Source organism: Nematolebias whitei, chromosome 9, assembly GCF_014905685.2.
Source record: "Nematolebias whitei isolate Nwh7 chromosome 9, NemWhi1, whole genome shotgun sequence".
Taxonomy (NCBI): Eukaryota; Metazoa; Chordata; class Actinopteri; order Cyprinodontiformes; family Rivulidae; genus Nematolebias; species Nematolebias whitei.
Genome location: NC_056506.1, coordinates 40,473,832 through 40,500,367, shown reverse-complemented (window position 1 = coordinate 40,500,367; position 26,536 = coordinate 40,473,832). Strand labels below are relative to the sequence as shown.

The 26,536-nt window shown below is 38.8% G+C and overlaps 2 protein-coding genes across 2 annotated transcripts in view; both read left to right on the top strand.

Moving 5' to 3' along the window:
- Positions 1-4,336, top strand: part of LOC119414719 (RNA-binding Raly-like protein) — a 68,137-nt gene extending 63,801 nt beyond the window's left edge. The window contains exons 5-9 of the mRNA XM_037681826.1: positions 375-568; positions 1,393-1,506; positions 1,707-1,864; positions 2,769-2,806; positions 4,225-4,336. Coding sequence (XP_037537754.1) covers positions 375-568; positions 1,393-1,506; positions 1,707-1,864; positions 2,769-2,801 — 499 coding nt within the window. The 3' untranslated portion in view covers positions 2,802-2,806; positions 4,225-4,336. The remainder of the gene's footprint in view (positions 1-374; positions 569-1,392; positions 1,507-1,706; positions 1,865-2,768; positions 2,807-4,224) is intronic.
- Positions 4,337-11,059: 6,723 nt separating this feature from the next.
- lrrcc1 (leucine rich repeat and coiled-coil centrosomal protein 1) lies at positions 11,060-26,277 on the top strand. The gene is made up of 19 exons (XM_037681360.1): positions 11,060-11,118; positions 11,833-12,038; positions 12,166-12,231; positions 12,338-12,505; positions 13,120-13,286; positions 13,536-13,733; positions 14,391-14,590; positions 15,222-15,396; positions 15,959-16,107; positions 16,940-17,144; positions 17,837-17,976; positions 19,390-19,591; positions 21,840-22,025; positions 22,229-22,403; positions 23,554-23,717; positions 23,951-24,159; positions 25,144-25,281; positions 25,553-25,688; positions 26,161-26,277. Exons 1-19 carry the CDS (start codon positions 11,069-11,071, stop codon positions 26,275-26,277), a joined length of 3,051 nt encoding a protein of 1,016 aa, XP_037537288.1. The 5' UTR covers positions 11,060-11,068.
- The last annotated feature ends 259 nt before the right edge of the window (positions 26,278-26,536 follow it).

The window sequence follows — 26,536 nt, the reverse complement described above, 5'->3', positions numbered from 1 at the left end:
ATATATAAAAACTAAATTTAAGACTTTTATCTTGGAAGTTATGACTTTTTCCCCACAAATTTATAACTACCAGTTTTATTCTCATAAACTTTTGTATTATTTGCAGAAAATTTAACTTTTTTAATCTTTCCAATTTATGGCTTTCCAACACGAGACAATAACTGAGATTTTTCATGTAAAAGTTTAAGATAAGTGTTGGAATTTCTCCGTTTTTTTATTTTTATTTTGCCTTCCAGCTGTCTTTTATTTTGTATTTACAGTAACCCTGTTTGTTATTGTGAAATGTAGCTAAAAGTGACTTTCACTTCTTTTTAAACCTCATTCTTGTGTTTTGGACTCTTTCTGTCTCTCAGATTCATGTTTTGTCTCCTCAGACTCTTCGAGTACCACGGTCGAGTCGTGCCCCCGGCCCGAGCCGTGATTCCCATTAAACGGTCTCGGCTCATCGTCCCATCCGCTCGCAGAGCCAAGTCCTCTTTTCCAGTCAGGACCTGCTCCTCCTCGTCCTCCTCCTCCTCTTCATCCTCCAGAGCAATCAACATGGGCTCTTCCGTCACCGGACCCAAATGTATGACGTCAGCAGCGAGTCTTAAAACACATTTTTCCTGCTTCACATTATTCATATTGATTTGATCACGGTCAATATCAAACCTTTACAGAAACAAGGTGCTGCAGTTTTAAAGTTTTCATCAAAGAAAAAGCAAAAATTTCAAGTTGAAAAATGAACACAAGTCTCTGATCGACTGTGAAAACAGGTCAGAGGTCGAATTTAAAGTTTTTAAATGAAACACGTATGTTTTATCTGGTTGTCATGTCAGATACTTCACTTAGATTTCTCTGTAAAAAAAACATAGTTTAACAAGAAGTGGCTCAATTACTCGATTCAGGTTTTTCATGTTTAGCTTCCAACGTGAGGTTAAATATTTAAAACGTTTATATTTTACAATAAAAGAGGTCCGACTTGAACGAAAGGAAGAAATATATTTGAGTCAGACAAGACAACTGTTTATTTTTTCTTAATAGAACAAATCTGTGCAAACTTTTGGCTTTTTTTCTTGTTAAAAAAAACAACTTTTTATAACTTTTTATAACTCCAAACTTTGTCACAAACTGATTCATTAGTGCCTTAAGGCTCAAAAGATGTTCACTTCATCCAGCTGTTCTCAAAAATATTTTCTTTTATTATAGTAATATGTTTTTATTCCTTAATGACAGTTGCCGTCTCACTTCTTGTCGGGGCAGCAGGATGTTTCGCAGCAACATTTACTTCAGGTTCTTGTCGGGGGCTTTTGGATGAAGAAATGCACGACAGAGACGTCCGTTAACGCTGCGTTCAGCAGAAACCGCGGCCGATGAGAATCGTCTTGAACGTTGTGATTTTTCTGCTCGCAGTGAAGAACGACCAGCTCCTAACCATCAAGAAGGAGCTCTCGCAGATCAAGACGAAGATCGACTCGCTGCTGGGAAGGTTGGAGAAGATTGAGAGGCAACATCGCTCTGACGCCGGTAAGAAGCCCGTCTGCCGGCGGAGCTTCTGCGAATATGTTTAAATATTTGATCGTGTAGTTTTATGGATGAAAAGACAAAGGCAGGCTCACAGAAACACGTTGAAGCTTTATGAAGTGGCTCGTCTGAAAAGGGTTTTAAAAATAAACACAAATCATGTTTAAATGTTAACTGAGAGTTCCGCTGTGTCTGTTCGCCAGAGATGCAAAGAAAACAGGAGGCGGCGTGTGAGCGTCTCCATGGCGACGCAGAGGACCACTCTGGAGGAGAGGAGGCGGAGGAGACAGCCGAGGTGGAGGCAGGCGAGATGACGGACGGCGGCGAAGACGACTTGGAAGATGAGGGCGCCGGCGACCTGGTGAGCGGGCCAAGTGGACCCGAGCGGTCTCATCAGAACCAGACTGGAGTCTCCAGAACCCTTGAACCAACATCTGGACTCAGGGACTTTGTTTGCCTCAGCTGTCGGTTTAGTTTTCTGTTATTTTTGCAACATTAAATAGTTAAGTTTGGAAAATCTGACACAACCTTTGTTAGTTAAATAATTATTAAAACATGAGATTTACAGACCTTCTTACACGAAAGAATAAAAATCTATGACACGTTATATTTTTGTTTCAGAGCTGTCTCAAGGCGTAGGCCCAAACACAGAGCGCGGCTAAGAACAAAAAATAAAATCTGTAAATAAAAAAGGACTAAATATTTGTCAGGTCGTTTTAATTTTATGATTGTGCCAAAGAACAAGCGGTCCTGGTCTAGATGAAGCTGTCTGACAGACCGTGTGGCGATGAAAGCGGTAAAGCTGCATCGGTCAGGTGGACAGGTGGTCTCTGTTAGCAAAATATCCCATAAAGTGATGGATAAATTTGATTAAAATTCAGATTGCCGCCTCCACAGCTGATTAACTTTGAAGTCAACCAAGCTGAAGATGGCTGCCAGAGCTAATTGACATTTACCAACAAAAGATTTCTTGAACTTCGACAGTTTTACGAATATTGAGCTAAACGTTGGTGTGGTAGTAGCTGAGAGTCACTCTAGCACATAGTCTTGAGTGCGACAACTTTCACCAGCACCATTTTTACAGGAATCGGTTATTTCATGAAACCTTCAGTTATTTCTAATAATCATGTCTGTGCGGTTGCATATTATTCAATATTTTCTTACATGGAGCGAATAAAAGGCCCGATCAGAACCAGATTTAAAATCAAAGAGTGACGACTTGAGTGCCTCTGGTTTCTGCTGTAATGTCATTTTCTGTGTTGCAGATGGAGAACCACATATCAGACATCGACAACTGAGTACGGTCAGTATTTAGTCTCCTCTTTAATGTGAACACAACCGCCTCGTTTATCAGGCAAACCGTTTAGGAAACAGCAGAACCCTGGCAGCGATCCAAATTATTAGTTTCCGGTTTTCACCGAAACGCACAGAAAAGCAGCCGATGAGTTTGAAGTTTTCTGCACCTCTCTGTTCTAAACGACTCTCCGTGTAGAAGACAAAGTAAAAAGCATCGAGGACTGTCTGAGCAGCCATAAAGTGAGGACCCCGTGTGTTCGGCACTTTGCAGGAAGTGACATTTAATTCTCCCCTGGTTTCTTTAAAAGAACAAACGGCTATAAGACGTTACCTCATCTCTTGGCTGACATTTCCTCCCTGCTGTCCTCAAGCATCAATCTATCTTAGAAACTGATGGGCAGAACATTTTTATTATTTCACGCTCCTCAAACACTTTTCATCACCTCCGCACCGAGATCAAGGTCACAAATCAAGGTCAAAGTTAAAACAAGGTCATTGCTCGTCCGTGTCATTGCTATAGCTTGCCGTATAATAGTTTGTCGATGGAAATATACCGTAATTTCCAGACTATTGAGCGCACCTGAATATAAGCCACGCCCACTAAATTTAAAGAAAAGATTTTTGGACATAAATAGGCCACGCTATAAGCTGCAGGTGTCCATGTTGTAAAATATATTTTTTAACTTTTAATTAAATACGTAGCGGTAACGTACACAAATTCATGCTGTAGAGTAAAAGATTTTCTCTTTCTGAACAATGCCTGTAACATGACTGGTTAAAAAAATAAAAATACAGGGGCCCTTCAGAAAAAAGTCATTGATTGTGATCTTCATCTTCCTTTTGCGCAGTAAAACCACCAAAGTCGTCTTCATCATTGTCAGAACTGAAACGGCCTCAGAAAATCTTAATCACACACGTCCTCAGTCTCTCTTTTGTTGTCGCGCTCAACGTCACTTTCGTCTCGAGGTAAATTTGCGATTTGATTGGATTTACTATCCACACTTATTTCGCGTGGCTGCAAATACTTTGTTGTGCCCCCAGGGAGGGGGGCAACTTCCATTGGGACATGTTCGGTAATTTCATTGGTCAGATTTTATTTTTTTAAACCTTTACTTCTACAGGTAGTCTCACTGAGTCATGAGGAGCCACGCCCCAAGAGAGACGTGTATTGCGCAGCTCTGGGTGTGACGAGGCTAAATGTTTTGGTGTCATGAAGCTCTTTAGTCCATCAAAAATAAAAAAATAATCATAAATTAGTCGCAGCATTGTAAAAGCCACAGTGTTCAAAACGTGAAAAAAGTAGCAGTTTATAGTTTGGAAAATACAGTAATGTGCTTTAGGCAGTACTTTCATTTTCAGGCAGTTTTTATTCTTGTGCTGACAGTGAAAGATACTGAAATTAATTTTCTTTTTTTTTGCTTCAAGTTTGGGGAAAGTCACGAAGAAGAACAAAGGATGTTTCAACAACAACGACCAGTGAAACCTTTCTTGTTGAAGGAGGTGTTTAAATGAAACAATGAGGGAAGTGACTGACGGCAGAGGGAGGCGAGTTGCAGCTTGTTCGCCTCATCGAAACGCGACGCTCCTGATGTTGATGCTCCATCAAACCGCTGGGTAAAAATGTCCTCCAGACAAGATCAGCTGCGAAGAGAAACAGATAAACTCCCCTCAGACCGGCTGCTTTTCTCTGAAATGGGGACAAAACAGTAAATTGTGAGCTTAACTTATATACAGTACATGTATAAAGAAAACAGTCTGTATTGTGTAAATAATGTTATGTGAAAAGAAATGTTTTTTTTTTTATTTTGTTGTTTTTCAGTGTTTCTGTGAATTAAGCCACATTTCAGGGAGTGAGCTAAATATGAATGTAAGACAAACTCATGTTTTATTTGTCTTGTTTTTCTGCACCCTCTCCACGCTGTAATGTGTCATTTGTTCTGCAGTCCAAGAGGCGATTTAAATTCTTTGCATTCTGTTTATGGTAATCAAAAGATGACAGATATTTCCTACCAGCATGTTAAAGTGTGACTTTTACAGATGATTTGTTTCCGTCTGTTGTACAGCCGTGATCTGAATTTTTGTCATAAATCTGCCACCATCTTAAAACAAAAACAGAAAAACAAGGTATGTGTGTGTTGTGCTTTATATCTAAAAAGATTTTGTGTTTCCTCAGTTGAGCAGAATTTCTCAACAACCCAAGACAAAACTTTTTCATTTAACCATATTTTGCAGAGGAACAAAAAAAGCTTCCGCTCATGGTGGACCAACCTGCAACATCTCAAAGATTCGAGACACGTTTTGACATTAAGCTTTTAAAAAGTTGATCCTCATGATTTAGAAAACCTTTCCAGGTTTTGTAAAGATTGCAATTTTGTAAAGTTGCGAGATCGAACCCCGGCCGTGGGACCTAACTGGGTGGAGTTTGCATATTTTCTCCGTGCATGCGTGGGTTTTCTCATGGTACTCCAGTTTCCTCCCACAGACCAAAAACATGCATGTTAGGCTGACTGGTAACTCTAAATTGTCCCTAGGTGTGAATGAGAGACTGAATTATTGTTTGTCTCTATGTGCCCCTGTAATGGACTGGTGACCTGTCCAGGGTGTCCCCCGCCTCTCACACAGTGACTGCTGGACATGGGCACCAGTGACCCAAAAAGGAAAAAGTGGGTAAAGAGGATGGATGGATGGATGGGTGGATGATGGATGGAGGGACATATAGATGGATGCTGGATGGATGGATGAACAGGCGGATGTCTGGACAGATGAATGATGGTGTTGAAGGTTATAGTATCTTAAGACGGTCAGGGTCAGCCATGGTCACTAGTTAACAAAAATCACTGCCTTTCTTTTCTTGTTTTTTCTTACCTTGAATGATTGAGTGATTAGTTTATGCATTTTATATGGTTTTTAAATGAAGAACTTATTTAATTACAAACTATAAGCTCATAGCACCACCGTCTGGTAACCCTATGGAGGAGTTTCCGTCCATCTGTTAGCAAAATATTTCATGAAACACTGGTCAGATTTTAATGAAACTCAGGAAGTAATCACTAAATGTACAGTTACAGCCGATTAACTTCAGAGAACCAATTCAAAATGGCTGCCACAACTTATCAACAATAGCCAAAACAAAGATAGCTATGACTCAGCCAGTTTACCAATGAATACTTGGTGTGGTATTAGCTGAGAGTCATCCTCATTACAGTCTCTGAGCACCTCACAGATCTCATGAGATCACATGGTGTCTGATGACACTCTTTGTACACCGCCTTGTGAAAGTATTCGCCCCCTTGGCTTTTTATATATTTTGTTATATTAAAACATGTATTTTCAAATATGTAATTTGAATTGTAAACAATGTGTCTGCACAAAATAATCCTAAGTTGGTGTAGTAATATGAGAAAAAAATATTTAAAAAAATTCTGAAATAAAATACTGAAAATTGGCATGTGCATAGTCACCCTCTTTGCGATGAAGCCCCTAAAAGGTTCTGGAGCAACCAGTTACCTTCAGATGTCGCATGCTTATTGAAATGAAACGCAATCAAAGTGTCACATGATCTGTCAGTACATGCACACCATTTCTGAAAGGCACCAGAGGTTGTAACACCAATAACAAGAGGCGCCACTAACCAAACACCACCATGAAGACCGAGGATGGACAAAGTTGTTGAGAAGTACAAGTCAGGGTTGGGTTATAACAACATATCCAAATCTCTGATGATCCTCAGAGCACCATTAAATCCATTATCATCAGATGGAAAGAACATTGTACCACAACAGACCTGCCTAGAGAGGGCTGCTCAAAAAACCTCTTAGATCGAGCACGGAGGGCATAAATCAGAGAGGCAGCACAGAGACCAAAGGTATCCGAAGGAGCTGCAGAGTTCCCAAGCAGAGCTGGAGTATCTGTCCATACAAGCACAATAAGTCTTACATTCCATGGAGCAGGACTTTATGGAAGAGTGGCCAGAAAAAAAAACTTTACAGAAAAAATATGAAGACTCATTTTGAGTTGGCCAAAAGTGGGTGTGAGACTCCCTAAATGTAAGGAGGTGCTCTGGTCAGAGCAGACCAAAACTGAACTTTTCCACCACCAAGGAAAACGCTATGCCTGATGCAAAACTAACGTATCACCCCAAGAACACCATCCCTACAGTGACACACGGTGGAGGCAGAATCATGCTGTGAATGGTTTTCAGCAGTTGGGACAGGGGAAATGGATGGTGCTAAATACAGGGATATTCTTGAGCAGAACCTGTTTTGGTCTGTCAGTGATTTGAGACTGGGACAGATGTCCACCTGCCAACAGGACAATGGTAAATGGACTGAACTTACATGGCACCTTTCTATCTTATCAAGATACTCAAAAAGTGCTTTACGATCTGTGTCCTCATTTACCCATTCATACAACACTCTACTATATCTGTACAAAGAATAATCAGTGCTTTATCACATTCATGCACTGATGGGACACACATCGGAGGCAATGAGGGGTTCAGTGTCTTGCGCATGGACACTTCATCATGTCACTGCTGGTGGAATCAAACCCCCAACTCCTGCATTGGAGGTCGACTGCTCTAACCACTCAGCCACAGCCGCCCAATGACCAACGAGCCATGATAATGACGCCATACACAATGACCCCAAAGCTTCCTGCCAGCAACACTCGAGTGGTTTAAGGGAAACGTGTAAATGTATTGAAATGGCCCAGTCAAAGCCCAGACCATAATCCAATTAAGAATCTGGTCAGACTTGAAGATTCTTGATCACCAGAGAATATCTAGTTTTAACTTGAAGGAGCTGGAGCAGTTCTGCTTTGAGGAATGGGCTATAAATCCCCAAAGGTGGCTCTACAAAGTACTGACTTTAGCGGGGATGAATCGTTAATATGCACACTGAAGTTTTCTGTTATTTTTGTCCTGTTTGTTTTTTGCTTCACAATAAAAAGAAAATCAAAAGTTCAAGTCGTGGACAGGTTCTGTAAATGAAGTGATGCAAACCCTCAAATAACCCATTTTAATTCCAAGCTGTGAGATAGCAAAACGCAAAAAATGCCAAAGGAGGGTGAATACTTTTGCAAGGCACTGTATATGCATACCGTTGTATGATCCATGAGGCCTCAGAGTTCAGACTAAGACCTCATGGATCATTTTGATCCAAGGGCAGCAGGAGGGTTAAGCTTCTCTGGATTGGGAACTGGATGAAGATATAGTGTGCAACTTTTTCCGAGTTGTCTGTGAAAACTTTGCATTTATTGACTGGAGGCAGACAGGCAGCTGGAGAATTTAACCAACAAATCAATGCATGCTAATATAACACATGATGTTTTACAATAAAAAAAGACTTATGTCTGATATAAGCAGCCACTGCCTGAACAGTTCTGCCCTGGGACTGCAGCAGAAAATGTAGTTTCATATGTGATAAGCCCATCCTGTCAAGACTGGAGCTTTATGACTGTTGGTGGACGGGGACAAGGTTTGTCTAATGTCTTGTGTTATTAGCTTCATCCCGACATATTGAAGCTACAGAAAAGTGTTTGAGCAGAGAGAAGGGCGAAGAGCTGCAGTGACAGAGTACGAGACAGAAAGATGAGGCAGTATGTTGATAATTTTGTGGGTTTTAAGCAATTTAAGTTTGGCATTTTGGTGTACAAAAATTATACTTTCATAGAAACAGTTAAAACAGTGTGATTTTTATTAATAGTTTTTAGAAAGCTGTCACTAGTTTCTTGACTAGTTCTGTTTTTGTTAAATTTATATACATTTTGTAATGATGGGTGTTGTTTCCTCAGGCTGAAATGGTTCAGTCTTTAAAGAAGCAACGGGTAGATGGATGCACGGACTTTTTAAAAAATACAGAAAACAGCTTTAACAGTAAAATTCTGATTGCACACTACAGCTTAAGCAACGAGCTATGATTTGATTTGTATGCATTTTATTCAGAAATGTATCTGAGCACATTACTACAGTCCTTCAGGTGTAAAATGAGCCTCTAATGTTCAAATTTTAGGAATGTCCCATCAGCTTAAACCATATGTGTCAAACTCAAGGCCCTAGGGCCAAATGTGGCCCTCGTTGACATCTTATCTGGCCACTAAGCTGTTATTTTAAATGTAAAATACTTTTATCACTTTAATGTTTTTCAGTAATCTTTGATTATTATGTCAAAAGTGCAACAGAGAACGTCAAATGAGACCAATCAAACGCTTGCTGAAAAGATGTTGTGTATCTGACTTGATTAAATGGAGATTCTGAAACCAGCCCTTAGTTTGAAAAAGGTTTTAATTTTGGTCCCCTTTTGTAATGAGTTTGACAGCCATGGCTTAAACGGTCTGTCAAGAGAATGTGTATTATTTGCACATATTTGCATAAATCTGATGAAGCTTACACCTGGTTATTTTGGGAATCCCTTTTTTCCACGACAGGTCCTTTTGTGTTCAGAAAAACCCTAAAATCAAAATGTTACAAGAAAACTTAAATGTCAAAGAGCCTGGAGCTTCATTCTTGTCATCAACCTTAAACTTGTGTCAGACGTGATTTAACCCTTCTGTCCTTTTGTCAAAATGACCCCTGAGATTGAGACCTTGAGGCTCATTTGGACCTGTTGGCTCTGAGTATCTATCGTTTCTCTTCTCAAACTTTTTGTGCCCTTGAAAACGACAGAGTGTGGAGGATGTGGAGGCCTGGCAGCAACAGATGGCTTTTCTAATTCAGTCACTTCATTAGCACCAGATCATCATTTCCACAGGTTAAGGAGGGCCGCTGGCCGGTTTGCAGGTATAATTGGTTCTGTCACAGCTGGCCAGCAGCCGGTGAGTACAGTAATCCGTCACGCAGCTGCTGTAATGTGGCCGATGATCAGATGAGATGAACTGAATCAATCACCGGCATGTGGAGCTGCTGGAGATGTTATGAGCTTAATGAGGGTCAGGGTCTTTCTAATTCAGCTGTGATTAACCGAAGCTCCGGCAAAACATGCAAAGAATTGTTTCAGAGGTAAAAACTGAATTAAAGCTTTGTTATATCTTAGGGACATAAAATAGTGAACAGATGTTTGTTTTTATTGCTCTGTGATGAATTTTAAACACAGTCTTGTGTACTCATCTTCATAATCTGCCTTACAGATGGTAAATATTCATTTATTGAAGCAATTTATTGCACTTCTCACACATTCATAATTAATTTCAATCACATTTACAAAGAGTTATCATCCCTGCACCTTTGTGATTATTTTTAAAATAAGCATTGCATATGCCACCATAAAAGAGCTTATATTTCCATTAGAGTTTGTTTGTTTTGTTTATTGAAAGACAAATTTTTTTTTTAATTATCTGTGGATTTGCAGACGAGAAAGATAAATAGTGCTACTGATTAAAAAACGCAGCTGCTTTTTTTCCTTCTTCATAAATTTTCTCATTACATCACTGATTAGTTTTGCCTCAGACTGAGCTAAAATGCAAAATAAATTAAAGACGGATTCCAGTTTTGATTCAAAATATGCTGCTAATGCAGTGAAAAGTCAAGCTTTGTGTTCAACATACTGTTTTTTAGATTGTAAATGCTATAATTACTTTTCCCACTTCTTAAACATATAAAGAAGTAATTCTAGAATAAACCTGGGTCTTAATATTATGAAACACAAAAGTGATGAAATAAAAGACCTGAAATTATGTTTAAATTAAAAAATAAAATCTCTTTCAGAAACGTTACTTATCAGCTGATGTAACACGTGCAGTCAGTACATTATGAGAGTAAAATAAAAAGTAAATCTTAGTGTAAAAATATCTGTAGATAGATGCTGAAAATAGCTTCCTTATTTATTCATTTTTAACCAGGATGGTTCATTAGTGGGCGGAGCTAGTGAACTTCCACCGGAAGTTAACCGTTAGCGACCAAAAGTAAACAGGAAGTGAAATCTTAGAAGCGGCCAGTTTAACTTTGCGCAGCTGAACAAATACATGCTGTTCGAAACTCCTTGAAGTTATTTCTTATTTACGTATTTTAAACGAAACATTAGCAGCTTTTTGACCGTTTTTATGAGTTTTACCCGACCTATGTGAACCGATAATACAAGTTTTTTTAACCTCCTATTAACTCGGGAGGCAGTAGCTTCGTTTAGCTAACTTGAATAACACGTTGGGATGATTATTTTTAAAATTAAGCAACGTTTTCTACATATTTTGTCTGCTATGACAATATTAATTAGTTTTTCTTTTAACTAGTTTTTAATAATCTAACAGACAGTAAATATAGTTGAGTATCGTCGGTATGGGAGACAACAACAAGGAGCTCATCCTTATTGATAAAAAGTTAACGAGGTAAACACTTCTACTTTGATTTTTACATAAAACACATTTATAAGGTGTTTAAAACCTTAAAAACGTGTGTCAATTGTAGTGAAATCCAAGGTAACAAAATAGATTTACTAGCAGAAATCTGACAAAAATAATTAAAAGCTGAAGTATAAATTATGCTGAATTACAATTAATGCATTAATTTTTGTTTTATTAGTATTTTAATGTGAATGGTTAACGCTTATACTTAATATCCTTTGCAAAAGGCAGTTTGTTGTTGGGTTCAGAGCCACAGAACTTTACTGTACATGTCTGCAAACATTAAAACAAAGTTAATCAAATAAGAACATAATGACCACAAATGCCATAAAGAATATTTGTATTTACATATATTACATTTTCCCTCTCATAACAATTATTACATAAATAATTGCAACAAGGATCAGTTTTGTGACCCAAATATTGGAGTCTCAACTCACTTGTATAATTGTAATTTTGTATTTATCACTTTTTGGGGTTTTTAAAATCTGGGATAAGTGAAAAAGAAACAAAGTGATTTTCTTTAGTTTTTTTTTTTTTTTGTAGACAAACAGAAAACGAGCAGACCTTGAATCACATATATTCATCATTACACATTTTAAAGTGGAAAAATTACCCATTAGTTGTGGAACAGTTAATCTGCAGTAATGTCACAGTGACTCTAAGAGACTGCATCTTAAGTTGCTGCCTTCTGTTTAGTTTGGTAGATCTTCCCTTGAGACCTGCTGTTACGTCACTTAATCTGCGCTGCAATCACATCACAAGGATCGAGGGTCTGTCCTTAGCTTGGCATCTGCACCACTTAGACCTTTCCTCCAATCGCATCTCCAAGATTGAGGGTCTGAGTTCTCTCACATCTCTCAGAACTTTGAATTTATCATCCAACTTAATCACAAAGGTTGAAGGTAAGTTTTTTTTTTGTCTCTGTTTTCCTGAGTTATCCAAGTAAGATTTCTTTCTTCCTTGGTATAACTTGTGTTTATTGTCACTTCTCTGTGACCCACTTATAAATGTCCTCTCCCTGTACATCAGGGCTGAATGGCCTGGTGAACCTAACAAGATTAAACTTGTCCTACAATCAGATAAATAACCTCACGGGTGAGTCTGAGCACTTTTCTGCTTTTTCTTTTTTCCTGCACCAAATGAAAAGTTTTAACACATCACAGATACTTCGATAAATTAGATTTTTCCAACTCCTTGCTAGGTTTGCTGTATCTCCATGGCACCGAGTACAAGCTGAAGCACCTCAGTCTCCATGGCAACCGCCTTGACAGCATCGATCATCTCTTGCAGTGCCTGCTGGGATTACAAGGTTTACGAGATGTCACTTTAAGTCAGGATGGTGGAGACAACCCTGTCTGTGGTTTACCTGGTAGGAGTAAAAGTGTTAACTTTGGTGTGCGTCATTTCACAAATATATATTTTTTAATGATACAGAAAGGTTAAATATATTTATCAAATTAAAGCTGATAAAATCATCCAAACAATTTAATGAATATTCAATTTGAACAAGGAAACTAGACTAAGATAGTTTTGTATTAGCAAAGATAGGCAAAGAAGAACTGCTTTGTCATTCTTGGCTGTTCTGCTTTTACTTGCAGAAAAACATGTACCACCAACTATTCTGTCTGTTTGGTTTCTTTGGTATTGAGAGCTTTAACGCACAGAAAATGTTGTGAGAATCACAAACAGTACAAAGCATCTTTGTTCATCCCCGTAAAGACAAGTTGTGCTTTACTCCCTCTTCCAGCCCTTGCTGTCTGTGTGTAGATGTACTCGTGTAAGCTGCACTCAGATCTAGTTATATAAGCTGCATCTGTAGTGCATAAAAAACAGAAGCTTTTTGTTTGACTAGAACTTGATTTGATCCAACAAACACAGCATCTGATGATAAATGACTGGAATGAGGATAATGCCATGGAAAGCCATGCGTCGCCAGTTTTGTCAAGTTTTTCTAAATGCACATGGGTTTCTGTTTCACTGAAGGTTACTGGGAAATGGTTATGGAAACACTGCCGCAAATTTCTGTTCTGGATGGTTTGGACCGGCTTCGACAGCCATCATCTCCAGGTTTCAGCAGCCTCTGTGACATTCCAGGCCTGGAAGACTACGTGGACTTTTTGATTTCCTCCGATACAAGTCACAACGAAGTGGTAAATTTAGATATTATCTGAACCTAACGGTTGACTACAACATTTTGATCTTTAATTGTTATTTAATTGACCAATAAAATAATATTTGCCAAAACGGAAACATATAATCTAAATTCTTTACAAACAACGTTTGAAAATTCACTTCCAATGTCAAGATCATTTGAGTTTGAACGTTTGCAGCAGCTTCACTGCTCACAGTTCAATAAAGTGCTTTACATGTGTGTTTCTTTAAAAAAATTTTCATTGCAGGTCAAAGGCGCAGTTACTACACCTCGTATTGACAAGGTGCTCACCCAGTTTCGTCAGCAGGTTGCTTCAGGAGCCGTCACAGATCCAGTCAATCAGAGTTCCCTGCCAACTCTTCCCACTGCAGTGGATCCACCAGACCCCATTAACGAAGAACGCATCAGAAAACTGGAGCACCAGGTGTCCCAGCTCATCCAGAAGGTGCATTATTAACCTGCTGAAAGCCATTACCACAGAAATGGAACGACTGGTTGTTTCACACCTGTCATGCTCTCTCTACAGCAGGCGGATGACATGTCTTATCGAGGCTCCATCCCAGCTATTTACTTATTACAGTAATGTGCAAATGTTTTAGACATGTACTGTTTAACTTTTCAATCACATCAGGGAAATGTTGGATCAATCTCAAGCTTTGCTTTAGCCTGAAGCCAAATAATAGTCTCAGTAAAAAGGATCTTTCTTCAGTTTCAAAAGCCAGACGTCCTGCGGCTGACTGAGTCCCAGAGAGCTCTGATTTCAACATCTCTGATCAGGGTGCCTACGTAGTCTTAAAGAATATGGGAGTTTAATTTGAGTTTAGTATTTTCCAGATCTGGATAAGTGTGTAAAAATAAAAACAGTAAGGCCAAATTGCTGCTTCAAGAAAAAATATATATATATATTTTTTAAGTTGCTCAAACATTCATCAACAGTCGATAAAACATTTTTGAGACTATTTTGAAAAGACAGAAGGTTTTTCAGCATCGTCTTCCTTTTTATTGCCTTTAACACACAGTACTGTAACTCCTTCTGCCAGATATCTTGTGTGTGTGTTTTGTCTCTCACAGTCTGTTAACATCTTTACAATATTTACCAAAGGCTCCTGCAGGTTTAAAATCAAACCTCTCTGCCCATTCTGTGGCCAAGCTACGGAAAGCCAAGAGGGACACTGACCACACGTCAGAAAGCGAGCGTGACAGTGAGAAGGAAAACGGGAGACACGCAAGGATTTACAAACAGATTAACATCACGACATCAAGTCCAACCACTCAGGAGACGAAGAGCACGAGATCTGACAGGTGGGTCGACGGAAAAACAATAAATCTGAAGTTGCTTTATTTGAAATTTTTAAAAAAAATTTTTCCTGCATTCTATTTACATTTATTCGTCATAATTTTGATGTATTATCTTACTAACATTTTGAAAACTGACTACAAATTAGACTGGTCATTTTTAACACCTTTCAACTAGTTCTTGAATATAGTGTTGTATATTCAGCACAAACCACAGTTTACTCACGCAGGTGTGTTTGTAAAGAAGTAGGGACAAAATTTACATCGATAATAATCCAATACAAAGTGCATAATTTGTTATTTAAATCTTTTACATTTCAGCTGAAGAGGATGATAATTATTCTACTCTGACCTTTCACCACCTCCCTGGTGATTAATGACTATATTTCCATGATCTATTCCTTCATTTTCTTTCATCAGCCACTGATTACATAAGTTAAAAGTTAAGTAGTTTCATCAAGCAAGCCTAAGAGTCCTCTCAAAAGAACAGTAAACTTCACATTTATTTTAAAGTTGTTCAAACTTTGCTTGCCTGCAAGTCTGACCTTTATGTTGCCAAACATCCACAAGAGAACTGTTTGCGTCAGGATACATTTTAAAGTCTGCTGTATACGTGTGGTTCTGTTTTGTTTTCCAGCGATCTGGAGAATCGTAAACTGAGGACTTCAAAGTCTGCCGTGGGGCCCAGAAGAAAGGCTGCAGGTGCAGGGGGTGTCAAGGCAGCAGCACAAACAAGCAAGGGACCTGTGAGAGCAGTTAAGACCTCCGGCGATGTGAAAGCCAAGTCCACCCGGGATGGGGAAACCTACAGGGTACGCTGTGGATAACTCACCTGCAGCTGACTGGTTGCAGTTTTTTAAGTGAACATAATTTAAATAATAAAAAGTTATTTTTCACTACACTTTAATATTTCAATCTGATGTATGAATCTGCAATCAACAATAAAAATTGTTACCAGTTAACATTATTAACGGGTTGTTTGAGACTTTCATCCAGCCTGTTGCAAAACTAATAGTGGAATTTGTCTTTACTGACTGTTTATATGAGATTTCAACTTATTTATTAGTTCAAAGACAAGTGATTCAATCAGTTTATGTGTGGGAGTGTGTTTGAGCTGGACATTGAACCCTCAGACTGCCCCTCAAATACCTTAAATGTATAATTATAAAGAAAAATCTAGAATAGAATAGAATTCAACTTTATTGTCATTTCACATGTCACAGGTACAAATGCAGGCAAACACAGTAATATGAAGTGTTTTAATGCAAGTGTCAGGAAAGCATTTTGTGGAAAGTTTATACAATTATCTAAATGCTGACATGCTATTCCCACCTAATGTTTTTCTTTTTTAATTTTTTTATTTGTGATGCTCAGACGATCATGGAGGAGCGTGATCAGGAAAGAGAAAGACGCTGGAAGGCAGAACAAGCCATGCGGAGGCTGACAGAGGAGCTGAAGTGCCTGCAGACAAAGGTCAGCGAGGAAAAAGACCTTCAGAGCATGGCTCTGCACACCACAGACAGGTGAGAGGGAAGCACTGATGGACACACAAACTCCCACATGAACCGGCACTGCAGCGCTGAGGCTCTGAAGCAGATGTCATGCTGGGAACAAAAGCATAAATGAACACGTCTCTGTGGATTTTAGCTGTCAGCTGCATAATGGATCCTCATCATTCTCCACCCTCATAATCTTTATATGAGCTCTCCTGAGAGCAGCGCCACCTGCCAGAGTATCCATACCACCATTGTCCCTCTAACTCTGTGCAATTGTTTAGCAATATTACCTATAATTAGTTTAAAGATCATTAAGATAAACCCTCATCCATTAAAAACCCTTATATTAAATGTCTAGAGGCAATGATTATCTCGTATAAACTTTTTTCTTTCTATTGTTATGAGGCTGTCGTGTCTGCACTCTGCAGATAGTTGTTACTTTTTGTGTGCTTTCCTTTTTTTCATCTCATTTCTGTTTAGATAAATCAGCATGATGGTGTAATTAAGGGCTTAACGCTCATATGTCAGCAGGATTACACAAGTCGCTCTCAGCTGTCACTTTCTAACAGCAAACACAACCGTTCCTGTCAACATCGACACTCCTCGTGAGACGGATTGAAGAAAAGTGACTCATCAAGGCAGATTTGAAGCTACTGAGAATGACATATTATATTTAGAGGGTGTCTGATTTGTACTGTGTACACATCTTGATTTTTTTTACTTATTGTGTTCTAGATTGAATAAAGCTGTAATATAAGACTTGCTCAAGGTTTCCAGTATAGCGTCACAAACCCTGTGATTTTTATTTAAATTAGAAGTGTGTTCTCACAGAATCTCACCATCTTTTCACCCCATACAGACTTAAGGAGATGTTGCTGAAAGAGAGATCAGGACGCGCTGAGCTGCAGGCTCGTGTTGAGGAGCTGGAGAGGAGGTGTCAGTCTCTGACGCAGCAGCTGGAGCAGGAGCGCAGCAGCGAGGAACAACACAAGACAGCGCTGAGAAGACTGGAGGAAAGCATCTCCCACGGAGACGCTCTCAGGGCCTGCCAGCAGGCTGAAGAGGTACACGCTGGTTTGTTAGTCTGAGAACGCATCACTTCCAGTATATTCATCGAGATGATTCTGCCCCCAAACCAAGTTTATTTAGAGTCACAGTAGGGCTGGGCGATATCTCGATATTTTAAAAATATTGCGATAATTTCATACGCGATATAAGATGGGACTATATCGTCTATATTGACATTTCTAAGTTGCGTTATAATTAGACTTGAAAATTAGTGTAGTTCTTCTTTTTCACCCGTCTGCGCCAACTTCACGTGGCCTCTCCTCCCTCACTGAATACAAACACCGCCCCTCACGTGCTGCTTCACACACGCTCACTAACGTTGTGACGGTGGCGCTGCTGAAGAGGATTATTATTTAATACATGCAAATAGTTTATTTTTTAGACATGTATTTTGGAAAGTTACAGCTGTTTGTTAATAAATGTGCCGGTGTGACAGGTGTGACAAAGCTTTGACTCGGTAATATATTTTTTATTATTTACACAAAGAAAAAAAATCGATATATATATCGTATATCGTCATTCATTTTAAAATATTGAGATATTAATTTTGGTCCATATCGCCCAGTCCTAAGTCACAGTAACAAAACTGCTTCAGAATGCTTCTGTTACACCCATTTATCTATACTGAAGTTCGATTGTGGCTCTGGACTTTAATTATGTCAATGCTCTGATTTAACACCTTCCTTAGACGAAACACTACCAGGAGCTGGAGAACAAGGCTGCAGCCCTGAGGAGAGAACTGGACATCCAGAGGGTTTCGGTTCGGCAGCACAAAGACAAGCTGCAGCAGCTGTATGAGCTGCTGGCGTCCAAAGAACAAGAGCACAGGTACACATGGAGAACTCTTCCCTCATATCAAGTTTATACAGTTTTTAAATCAGACAGAACTCTGTTCTGTTTACGAGCAGCATGGTTCTTTGTGTGCATTGTCTGACAAATATTTATCACATTTTTATTATTTTTTACTTATTTATCAACCCCATTCACTCAAAAAAAAAAAAAGTACGTTCTCCTTTTTATATTCTATAAAATGTCTGCCCTTGATCGTAGTGAGTCTTCATTGCCAGCTGAGACTGATTTATGTCTGAAAGGTTTGTATAAAATGTATTTAATTTTGTCTTATCTGTCTGCACCAAAGTGTGTCTGAGTGAGATTTAAAAAGCTGTTTTTATATTTCTGTGCTTCAATCAACATTCTGCAATACACGGACCAAAATGTAACAACTGCTTCAGGGTTATATTGAGAAATGTAATTATTTTTTTCAGTGTTTACCCATAAAGACTCAAAAAAATGAAATGTTTGCTTTTTATTTATTTGTTTCTCGTAACTGATGTACTTGGTTTCAAGGCAGCTTTGAAGGAATTATAAACTTAGTACACAAAGTAAGAAAACTCACGTTTATTGTCACAATGCTTCTTAGAAATAAATGCTATAATGTTATACAGTTGGTAAAACTGTTTATTTTCCCATTATTGGTGCCACATTTAGTAGAAAAATACATCTTCTCTTGCCAATGCCAAGCAGCTTATTCTACTGACACTTTTTTTGGTGCCATTGGATTTGATGGGCAAAAAGGAATCTTAGTTTCATATGGAAGAACCATACACAGCCACAACAGTCTAGAACCTCCTTGTCATGCTGCTCAGCAGGTTGGTCACACACTGCTGTGGGCTGGCATCCCACTGCCATCTCATTGGGTTCAGGTCAGGACTACAGGCTGTAGGTATTAGCTGATAAATCCCGGTCTGTTTGGGGCAGGTGTTGTCATCTTAGAGGATAGAGTTTGGTCCCAGACTCTGGAGATATGGATTGCCACTTGTTTCTCACTGGGTACTAAAATCGTAAAAGAAAGAGTCAAAAACAGAATAATCTTATGGATACTGGCAGAGATTTGCCAAGTTTTTTCTGCGTGCAATCCACAAATGTATTTTCCTAACAGACTATTTTAGGTGAAAATAAACAGGTTTTCCAATAAAATAAGACACTGTTACAACAAAGAAATAATTGACCAAACACAAATTTCCCAACTTTTTGTGCCAAGTTTAGTTCTTTACAGTAGCACAATTATTGCTAAATCAAAAGCAGTGCATATTTATTTAACTTTATTTTGGTTTTATGATATGGGATTAAGTTGTTCGATCAATGTTAAAGCTTGTAGACACTGATTTTTTCCATGAAGGTTAAAGTGGCATTGCGTTTGAGTCAACGTGCCATCGTCTTCTGATTGACTTCTTCCTGCAGAAGACAGCTGGAGCTGCGCTTGCAGCCCGGCGGGGCCGATTTTCGTGAGGCGGTGGTGAAGGAAGTCGCAGCAGCGGAAGAGAAACACAACCAGAAGACGACGGAGCTGCAGGAGAAACTGTCAGACGGCAGGAAGCAGTACGCCGCCCTGGAGGACGAGTTTCGCATGGCGCTAACCATCGAGGCCGCTCGCTTCACCGAGGTCTGCTGAAAGATGAGCTCCTGCCTGTCAGATAACCCCAAATCACTGGTTCGCTTTTACATCTCCAACAATAATGAATCAGATTAACATTATGACATATAAACTTTACTTTTTGATCACCATAACTTTGATCAGCTCATTTTTGTAGCAAGCTTTCATAACATTTTGTAACTGTTGCTTGAAAACACATCCCGTCATCCAGAGTCTTCAGGTCAATATTTATAAACGCAGCATTTTTAACATTTGTTTGAAGAAATTCAGCAATTTTTTTGGGCTTGTTTTCTAATATAATATTGAATTAATTATTTATTAATGGCGGCTATATATATATGGTAAAGAAAATGCCACAAAATAAATCAAAATAAATTGTTAAATGCTGCTCATCTCTGCTGCTCACTCAGCAGTCTGTCCTGGAGTTTAGCCTTGAATCTTAATTAGTGTGTCTGTTTTAAAATAATTTATCAGAATTTATTTAATATTTTCTGGCAGGAAAGATTTGTTAAGCAGAAATATCTCCCTTCATGTTATAAAGTATGAGCCGGTGTGTATTTTTGCTAAAAGAAGACGCTTTGAAGCTAATTTTTTCCACTTCAACCTGGTTTTTATATCCCAGTCACTTAGAAAGCTGCGGGGCATTTTACGCAGTTACAAACTATCCGAAGCTCAAAAGATAATTCAGCTGAATTCAGAGTGTGCAGATCCGGAAAGCTGCTGTCAAGCAGAAGACGAGCTTCTGGGGGAAGGGAGACAAGAAAGTAAAACTCGGTTTGCGCATTATGAGAGGAACTTATGTTTGGATTAACATAAACAACATTAAGACATAACAGGACGTAATGTGGGCGTGTCTAACAGTGTGAATGTTTATGAAGCATTCACACTATTGTGATCCATTTGTCTTCCGTACGTTTTCAAATAATTCCACAATTTTTGCACTAATTTTAACTATTTTCAGCCTAATTGAACAACAATGTGCTCCCTCCACTTTTGGTAATTTAAGCATCTTTCTGCTTTTTAGCTACTTTTGAGCTGGGTTTTTTTTTGGTGTGCGCTAATTTCAGCTTTTTTCAGATAATGTACACTTTGTACTAATTTCTGCTTCTTTCAGCCTAATATGGCAAACTTGTGCTCTCTCCAATTTCTTCTGCTAATTTAAGCTTATTCTACCTTTCAGCTAACTTTTAGCATTTGTTAGGTAATTTCAGCTGTTTTCAGATAAATTCAAGTTTTTTATGGTAATTACTGCAACTTTCAGTCTAATTAACTTCTTTATGCTTCTTTCAGCTTATTTATGCTAGTTTCAGCCTTTTCAGCTACTTTTTTTTTAGCTGTTTTTGTGCAAAATTTAGCTTTTTCAAATAATTCCACATTTTTGGAGCTCATTTCAGCCCCTTCCCCTTCCTTCTGGTAGTTTAACCATCTTTTTGCCTTTTCTGCTACTTTTCTGCTTTTTTTTAGCTAATTTCCTAATTTTTGGGCTCGTTTCTGCTTATTTAAACTTAATTCAGCAATTATGTGTTCTTTGCTTTCTTCTGGCTTGTTCTTCTGTTTCAGCTACATTTCAGAATGTTTTTTTTAAGCTAATTTCAGCTGTTTTTCAGCAAGTTCTTCAGCAATAAACATTCACACTGCGAAAATGCAATTTCTCTAATTATTATAGATTATTAACCTGCAACTGACAAGCCGACAACATAAGTATCATATTTTCACGTTTAGAATTAATGGATTTATATTTTCTTTTGTAGCCACTGTACCATTTTCCTGACACTCAGGCTAGATTCTGTCTTAACGCCAGCTGTTAAATAATTACGTTGTTCATTTAACAGGAAAGTGGTTGAACTAGAACTGACCTCCGTCTTCTAAAATGCGGCAGATTTGATTTGAGTCTTGTGGTAAAAGCCGAGACTCCGTGATGATCGTTGAGCTCCGGACAAGCAGCCTTTGATTGCCGCGGGAGGGAGGCTTTATGAAAAGAATGGATTTGAATCAGTTCTCACTTTCATCCAGCTTCTGCACAAAATGTATTCTGGGATTTATTGCCACCTCTTGCAATATTTTGTTTGTGACGTCATCCGAACTTTTCACCTTAAAAAAAAAAAAAGTTTAACTAAGAAATAAATGTGTGGTTTTATAAATCTATTAAAGCTTGTTATTTTAAACAAAGTTGAGATCAATAACTTTTGCCTAAGCTCTCCTTGTTGTTTAACTCTTGGGTTTTTTGTTCACACATCTTTTGCGTTTTTGTCTGCAGGTGAAGGAGGTTTGTGATCACATGACCGCAGAGCTGATGGAGCTCAAGGCGACCCTCGCTCAGTCCCAGCAGAGCGAGAGGAAATCAGCCTCCCTGGTGCAGGAGCTCACAGCCATGGTGAAAGAACAGAAGAGCCGCATCTCCGAGCTAATCAAATCCAAGAAAGACGCCGTCAGCGATCTCAAGGTGGGACTGGATTTGAAATATCACAAGCAGAGTAGCAACAGATGTTTCCCTTTTCCCAAAACCTGGTCACTGGGAGCGTGCAGGAGAGAGACACCACTTTCTGACATTATGAATACTGAATGGTCCAGCTGCCTCACCGTCTGCCAGCCGCCACGGAAAGAGAGAGGTTCATCATTAACTGTCTGTGTCTGTTCCTCTGCCAGAACCGAGTGCATTCCTTGGAAGGAGAGGTGGAACGGAGCCGGCGCCAGGGCCTGCAGCTCGAGGTGCTGAAGAAAGACAAGGCTCGGCTCGTGTCTCAGCTCTCAGCTCAGGAGTCTGTGATAGACGGCCTCAGAGCTGAGAGGAAGATCTGGGGCCAAGAGCTCGCTCAGCAAGGTGACAGATCCTGGAGGACATGTGTGATTCACTATGAGTCAGCTTTACAGCACAGGAGAGACTCTGAAAGACGCATTTAATGGTTTATGGGGATTCTGTCTATAATGCAGTGTCTTGTGAGTCCTTTGAAAAATTTAATGTGGAGCCAGTAGTTTATTTTTCTCTTTGTAGCATCTCTCACCATCTAGTGGTTTTAGTGGGAGACACAGTCAGAAAAGTTTGGGCTTGTTTACATTTTTCTCTAAAAATATTCAGGTAGAGGAATAGGTCTGGAAATGAACAGAAAAAAGCAGCTAAAGTTCTATTAAAAAACTGTGAAAACTTTCTAAAAGCCTGGAGGATTACTGGTCGAAACCATTTAAAGAGATTACATTAAAATTTTGGTTCCTTTGAGGCAAAACATAAAGAAATGAGGCAAAGCTAGAATAATTTGTTCAGAACTGTAGCCATCAGTAGCTATGTTTACATGCACAAAATTCTTTGATCGGATTGAAATGTATTCGGATTAAATAATCCTAATGTATCGTTTACATAGGCACAATTCGATCATGATGAGCGTTTACATGCAGTGGGCTTTTATTCAGAATAGAAGTACTGACATGTGCAGAGCAGTAAACTTTCCTTTAAATAAAACCACAGAAGAAGAAGTTCTACTTCCGTGATGAACATAAACAAATCTGAGCGCCCAAATTGGACCCGCGAAAGGTTTTAGTGACGGTGCACTCCCTGACTGAGCTACAGGTAATACAGATCATTTTGAGCTCTTTCAAAGTTTCTAGTAGAAATGTTGTGTCGCTCACCGTCCAGGTTTGCTTCCCCGACGTATTGGCATCTAGCCAGGAGGAAATACGTGAGGTTGACAGAGGTCGCACATACGCAGTCACGTCAGTTTTCCACAATCAGAAAAAAAATGATCAGATTAAGTGTTTACATGCACACCGTTTGGTTTATGAATCGGCATAAACCACCCCTCTCATTCGGATTACAAATTCATTCGAATCGAGCTGAATCAGTCCGAATGGGAGGTTTACATGACGCATTTTTATTCCAAATGACCATTTAATCCCATTACTTATGTCCATGTAAACATAGCGTCTTATTCTAATAGATATATATATATTTTCTGATTTTATACATTTCTCTTGCTCAGGTGCATCATTGGCTCAGGATCGTGGTCGTCTGGAGGCCAGGATTGAGGTTCTGACCGCTGAACTGGAGACTCAGAGAAAACAGAACGAGAGGGACCAGGACGCTCTTAAAATCAAAGCCAAAATCATGGACGACCAGACCGAGACCATTCGCAAACTTAAAGAGGTTCTAGGAAGCTTCTTCTTTATTTAATCTTTTTTATATAAACTCCATAGATTGAACCTAGCAGATTTAGAAATACTCATCAGAAGAGATGTTTAGTTTTTTTTTGTTGATCTACTTCAGCTTATTAAAGCCAAATAGCTCCACAGGTTCAGTCTCTTTGTTTCTGCAGCTTCCTGTCTTTATCTTTAGACACACTTAAGTTTGTTTCCGCCCTCCATCTCCCTGCCATTCAGTTCTTACAGGAGCGCGACGATCAGATCCGGAGGTCGAGGGAGGAGGCTGCGCAGGCCCAGAAGAAGCTCCAGCAGCAGCTGGAGGAGGAACTGGGCCAACAGGCTGAGCTGAAGGAGCAGCTGGAACATCTGAGTCTGCGTAAGGAGGAGCTGAAACAGCTGCTGGAAGACAAGGAAGCAGAGCTCGAGGAGATCAGGAGAGTTTACAGGCAAGAGTCCAACTACAAACTAAAATATGTTTTATTCTGGAAAAAACTACTAAATTATGAATTCAAACTCTTATTGACATTGCTGCTGAGTAAAATGTAAAATGTATTTTGAAACAGAACTACAGATAATTAACTCATATTCATCTGAAATAGTAAACACAGCATGTCACACATGCGTCAGATCATTTATTTTAGTTCATTAAATTGTTTGGAGACAAGGTACGAGTACATCTACCAGTGTTCTTTGCAAACTTGAATAGTATGGAGTTTGATGTTTTTATTTTTTAGGCTTGGATTGATATGGAAACAAGAAAACAGCCTTGAAAAACATCAGTCTTTCCACATTTTGTGAACTAATGCATTTTCTGAACAATATAAAGCAACTTTTCTGAAAGCTGATCAGATATGCAGGGTCTTTTTCAGATGTACAGAACTTCACATAACCACTACAATGTCTTGGTTTTTATTTATTTATTTATGTATTTACCACTAGGGTTGCAAACTTCCAGGAACAGTAAACACTGATCATTCTTACTTTGCGACAGCCTATTAAAAATTATTATTTTTTTTTAATTAATGTAACAGTTTTAGCAGTTTAGTTAACAAGCATCATACAGGCTCATTTATAAAGTGTCACAATACAATAAGATTGATTTACTTACAATTGCATGCTGGACTGAGGAGAATTTGTAAATGACTTAAAACACATTAGTGTTCAAGTAAAAAATCTCTTGTGGTAGAAGGCTGGTGCATTTTTTCTGACAAGATGAGCTGAAAAATCAAATTCTAGTAATTTCACACCAACATACAGATAATAAAAGCTGTGTAAATCCAATCCAATGTAAAAAGAGCTGTAAATTAAACACGATGAGATGTTATGAAGTCAAAACAACTCAGAATCTTGAAATGTCCCTTATACACGATTTGTTTCTGAAATCACGTTATTTCTCCTGTCGTTTTGTTTCTTGTCGTCTCTTCTGTTAGTGATTCCAAAAAGAAGTGGCAGGAGAAGGCAGAGCTCCTCGCTCGGCTCGAGAGCCAAGTGAAGCGGACAAAGGAAGGTTTTGATTCCAAGGAGCACCTGCTGCTGGAAGAAAGAAATAAAGCAACAGAGGCACACAAGTAATATCTTCACTCTGGGTCTGCAACTTATCAAGCAGTTTGTTATAATTAAGAATCTTCTGAGTCACATGTTTATCTCTTTTGAATATTGGAACAGCAGCTTCGCTTGTTTTAAATCATAAATCAAGATTAAATGTTTCCACCTCAGCTTTAAGATAATCATTTAGCCTAATCTGTAAAATATGTTTGTTTATTTGATCGTAGGCAGCCTAAGCAGTAAGTTTAGCGTTGCAGCCTATATGATGTGTTTAATTTGTTGTTCCTCCTGCAGAGCTGCAGTGGAAAAGCTGCGCTGTGTGGACGATGCTTTCCGTCGACAGCTGGAGTCTGTCCAGGCTGCGCATCAAGCAGAGATCCTTCAGCTGGCTAATGAAAAACAAAAACAGATAGAACGAGCTCATCAGAAGGTAAACTGTAGTCCGTGTTCGTCCTAATGTTTCCCCTCCAGGTTGTAGAGAATAACAGCGGCTGTTTGTCATTGTGTTTGAGAGATGTGACTTTGTTCAACTGTCTGCTGTGACAGATCACAGGCGAGGAGCTGTGAAAGAAATTACTGGTTATCGAGCTGAATGAGAGAGCGCACCACACAAATTTCTGTCAAAGCTTTTGTTGTTTTTGTCACTGTTGGGTTAATGTTTCATTGGAAATAAGACAGATTACCGTTACTTCAGTGAGAGGATGGCTTTATATCAGCATCTGTTTTTTTTTAACCCACCAGTTATTGAAAATAAGGGTTTAGCAGAAGATTTATGTCGTGATTTAGATTTTTATAGATAATGAAATCCTTGGCCATTTGATGACTGTGAAAGTTCTGCTGTAGACCTTTTATATTGTTCTTCGTGTTGTCTGCAGCTAAATGTATCTGTTCTTCTTCCTCAGGTGTTTGAAGTGGAGGAGGAAATGCGTCAACTTCTTAAGGAGACGGAGACGAACAAGAAAATCATGGAGGAGAAAATGAAACGTCTCACCAGCGTTCTAAAAGACTTTAACGCATAAAATATAAGGAGCTAAAATGCTGGGCAGTTGATATTTGTAAATACATTTTTCAAATAGTAATATATTTTTGTATAAATTAGATATTTTTTGTTACACTTTAATGTGATTTGTCGAATAAATGCCCCGTTGTACATAATTTATGCTAATATGAAATTAAGGGTTCCAGGTCCAGTCATAACAAAGTGTTTATGGTTTATTTAGTGATACAAGCATTAAGTTAGTTGCAGAGAAAAACATATTTGAGCTCAGTCTCACAAGA

Bases quoted from the DNA above. Each gene is read 5' to 3' on its own strand.
- lrrcc1 (XM_037681360.1), top strand. From the start codon at position 11,069: ATGGGAGACAACAACAAGGAGCTCATCCTTATTGATAAAAAGTTAACG. The intron at 11,119-11,832 runs GTAAACACTTCT...CCTTCTGTTTAG, and splicing joins ATTGATAAAAAGTTAACGAG to TTTGGTAGATCTTCCCTTGA. The intron at 19,592-21,839 runs GTCTGCTGAAAG...TTTTGTCTGCAG, and splicing joins AGGCCGCTCGCTTCACCGAG to GTGAAGGAGGTTTGTGATCA.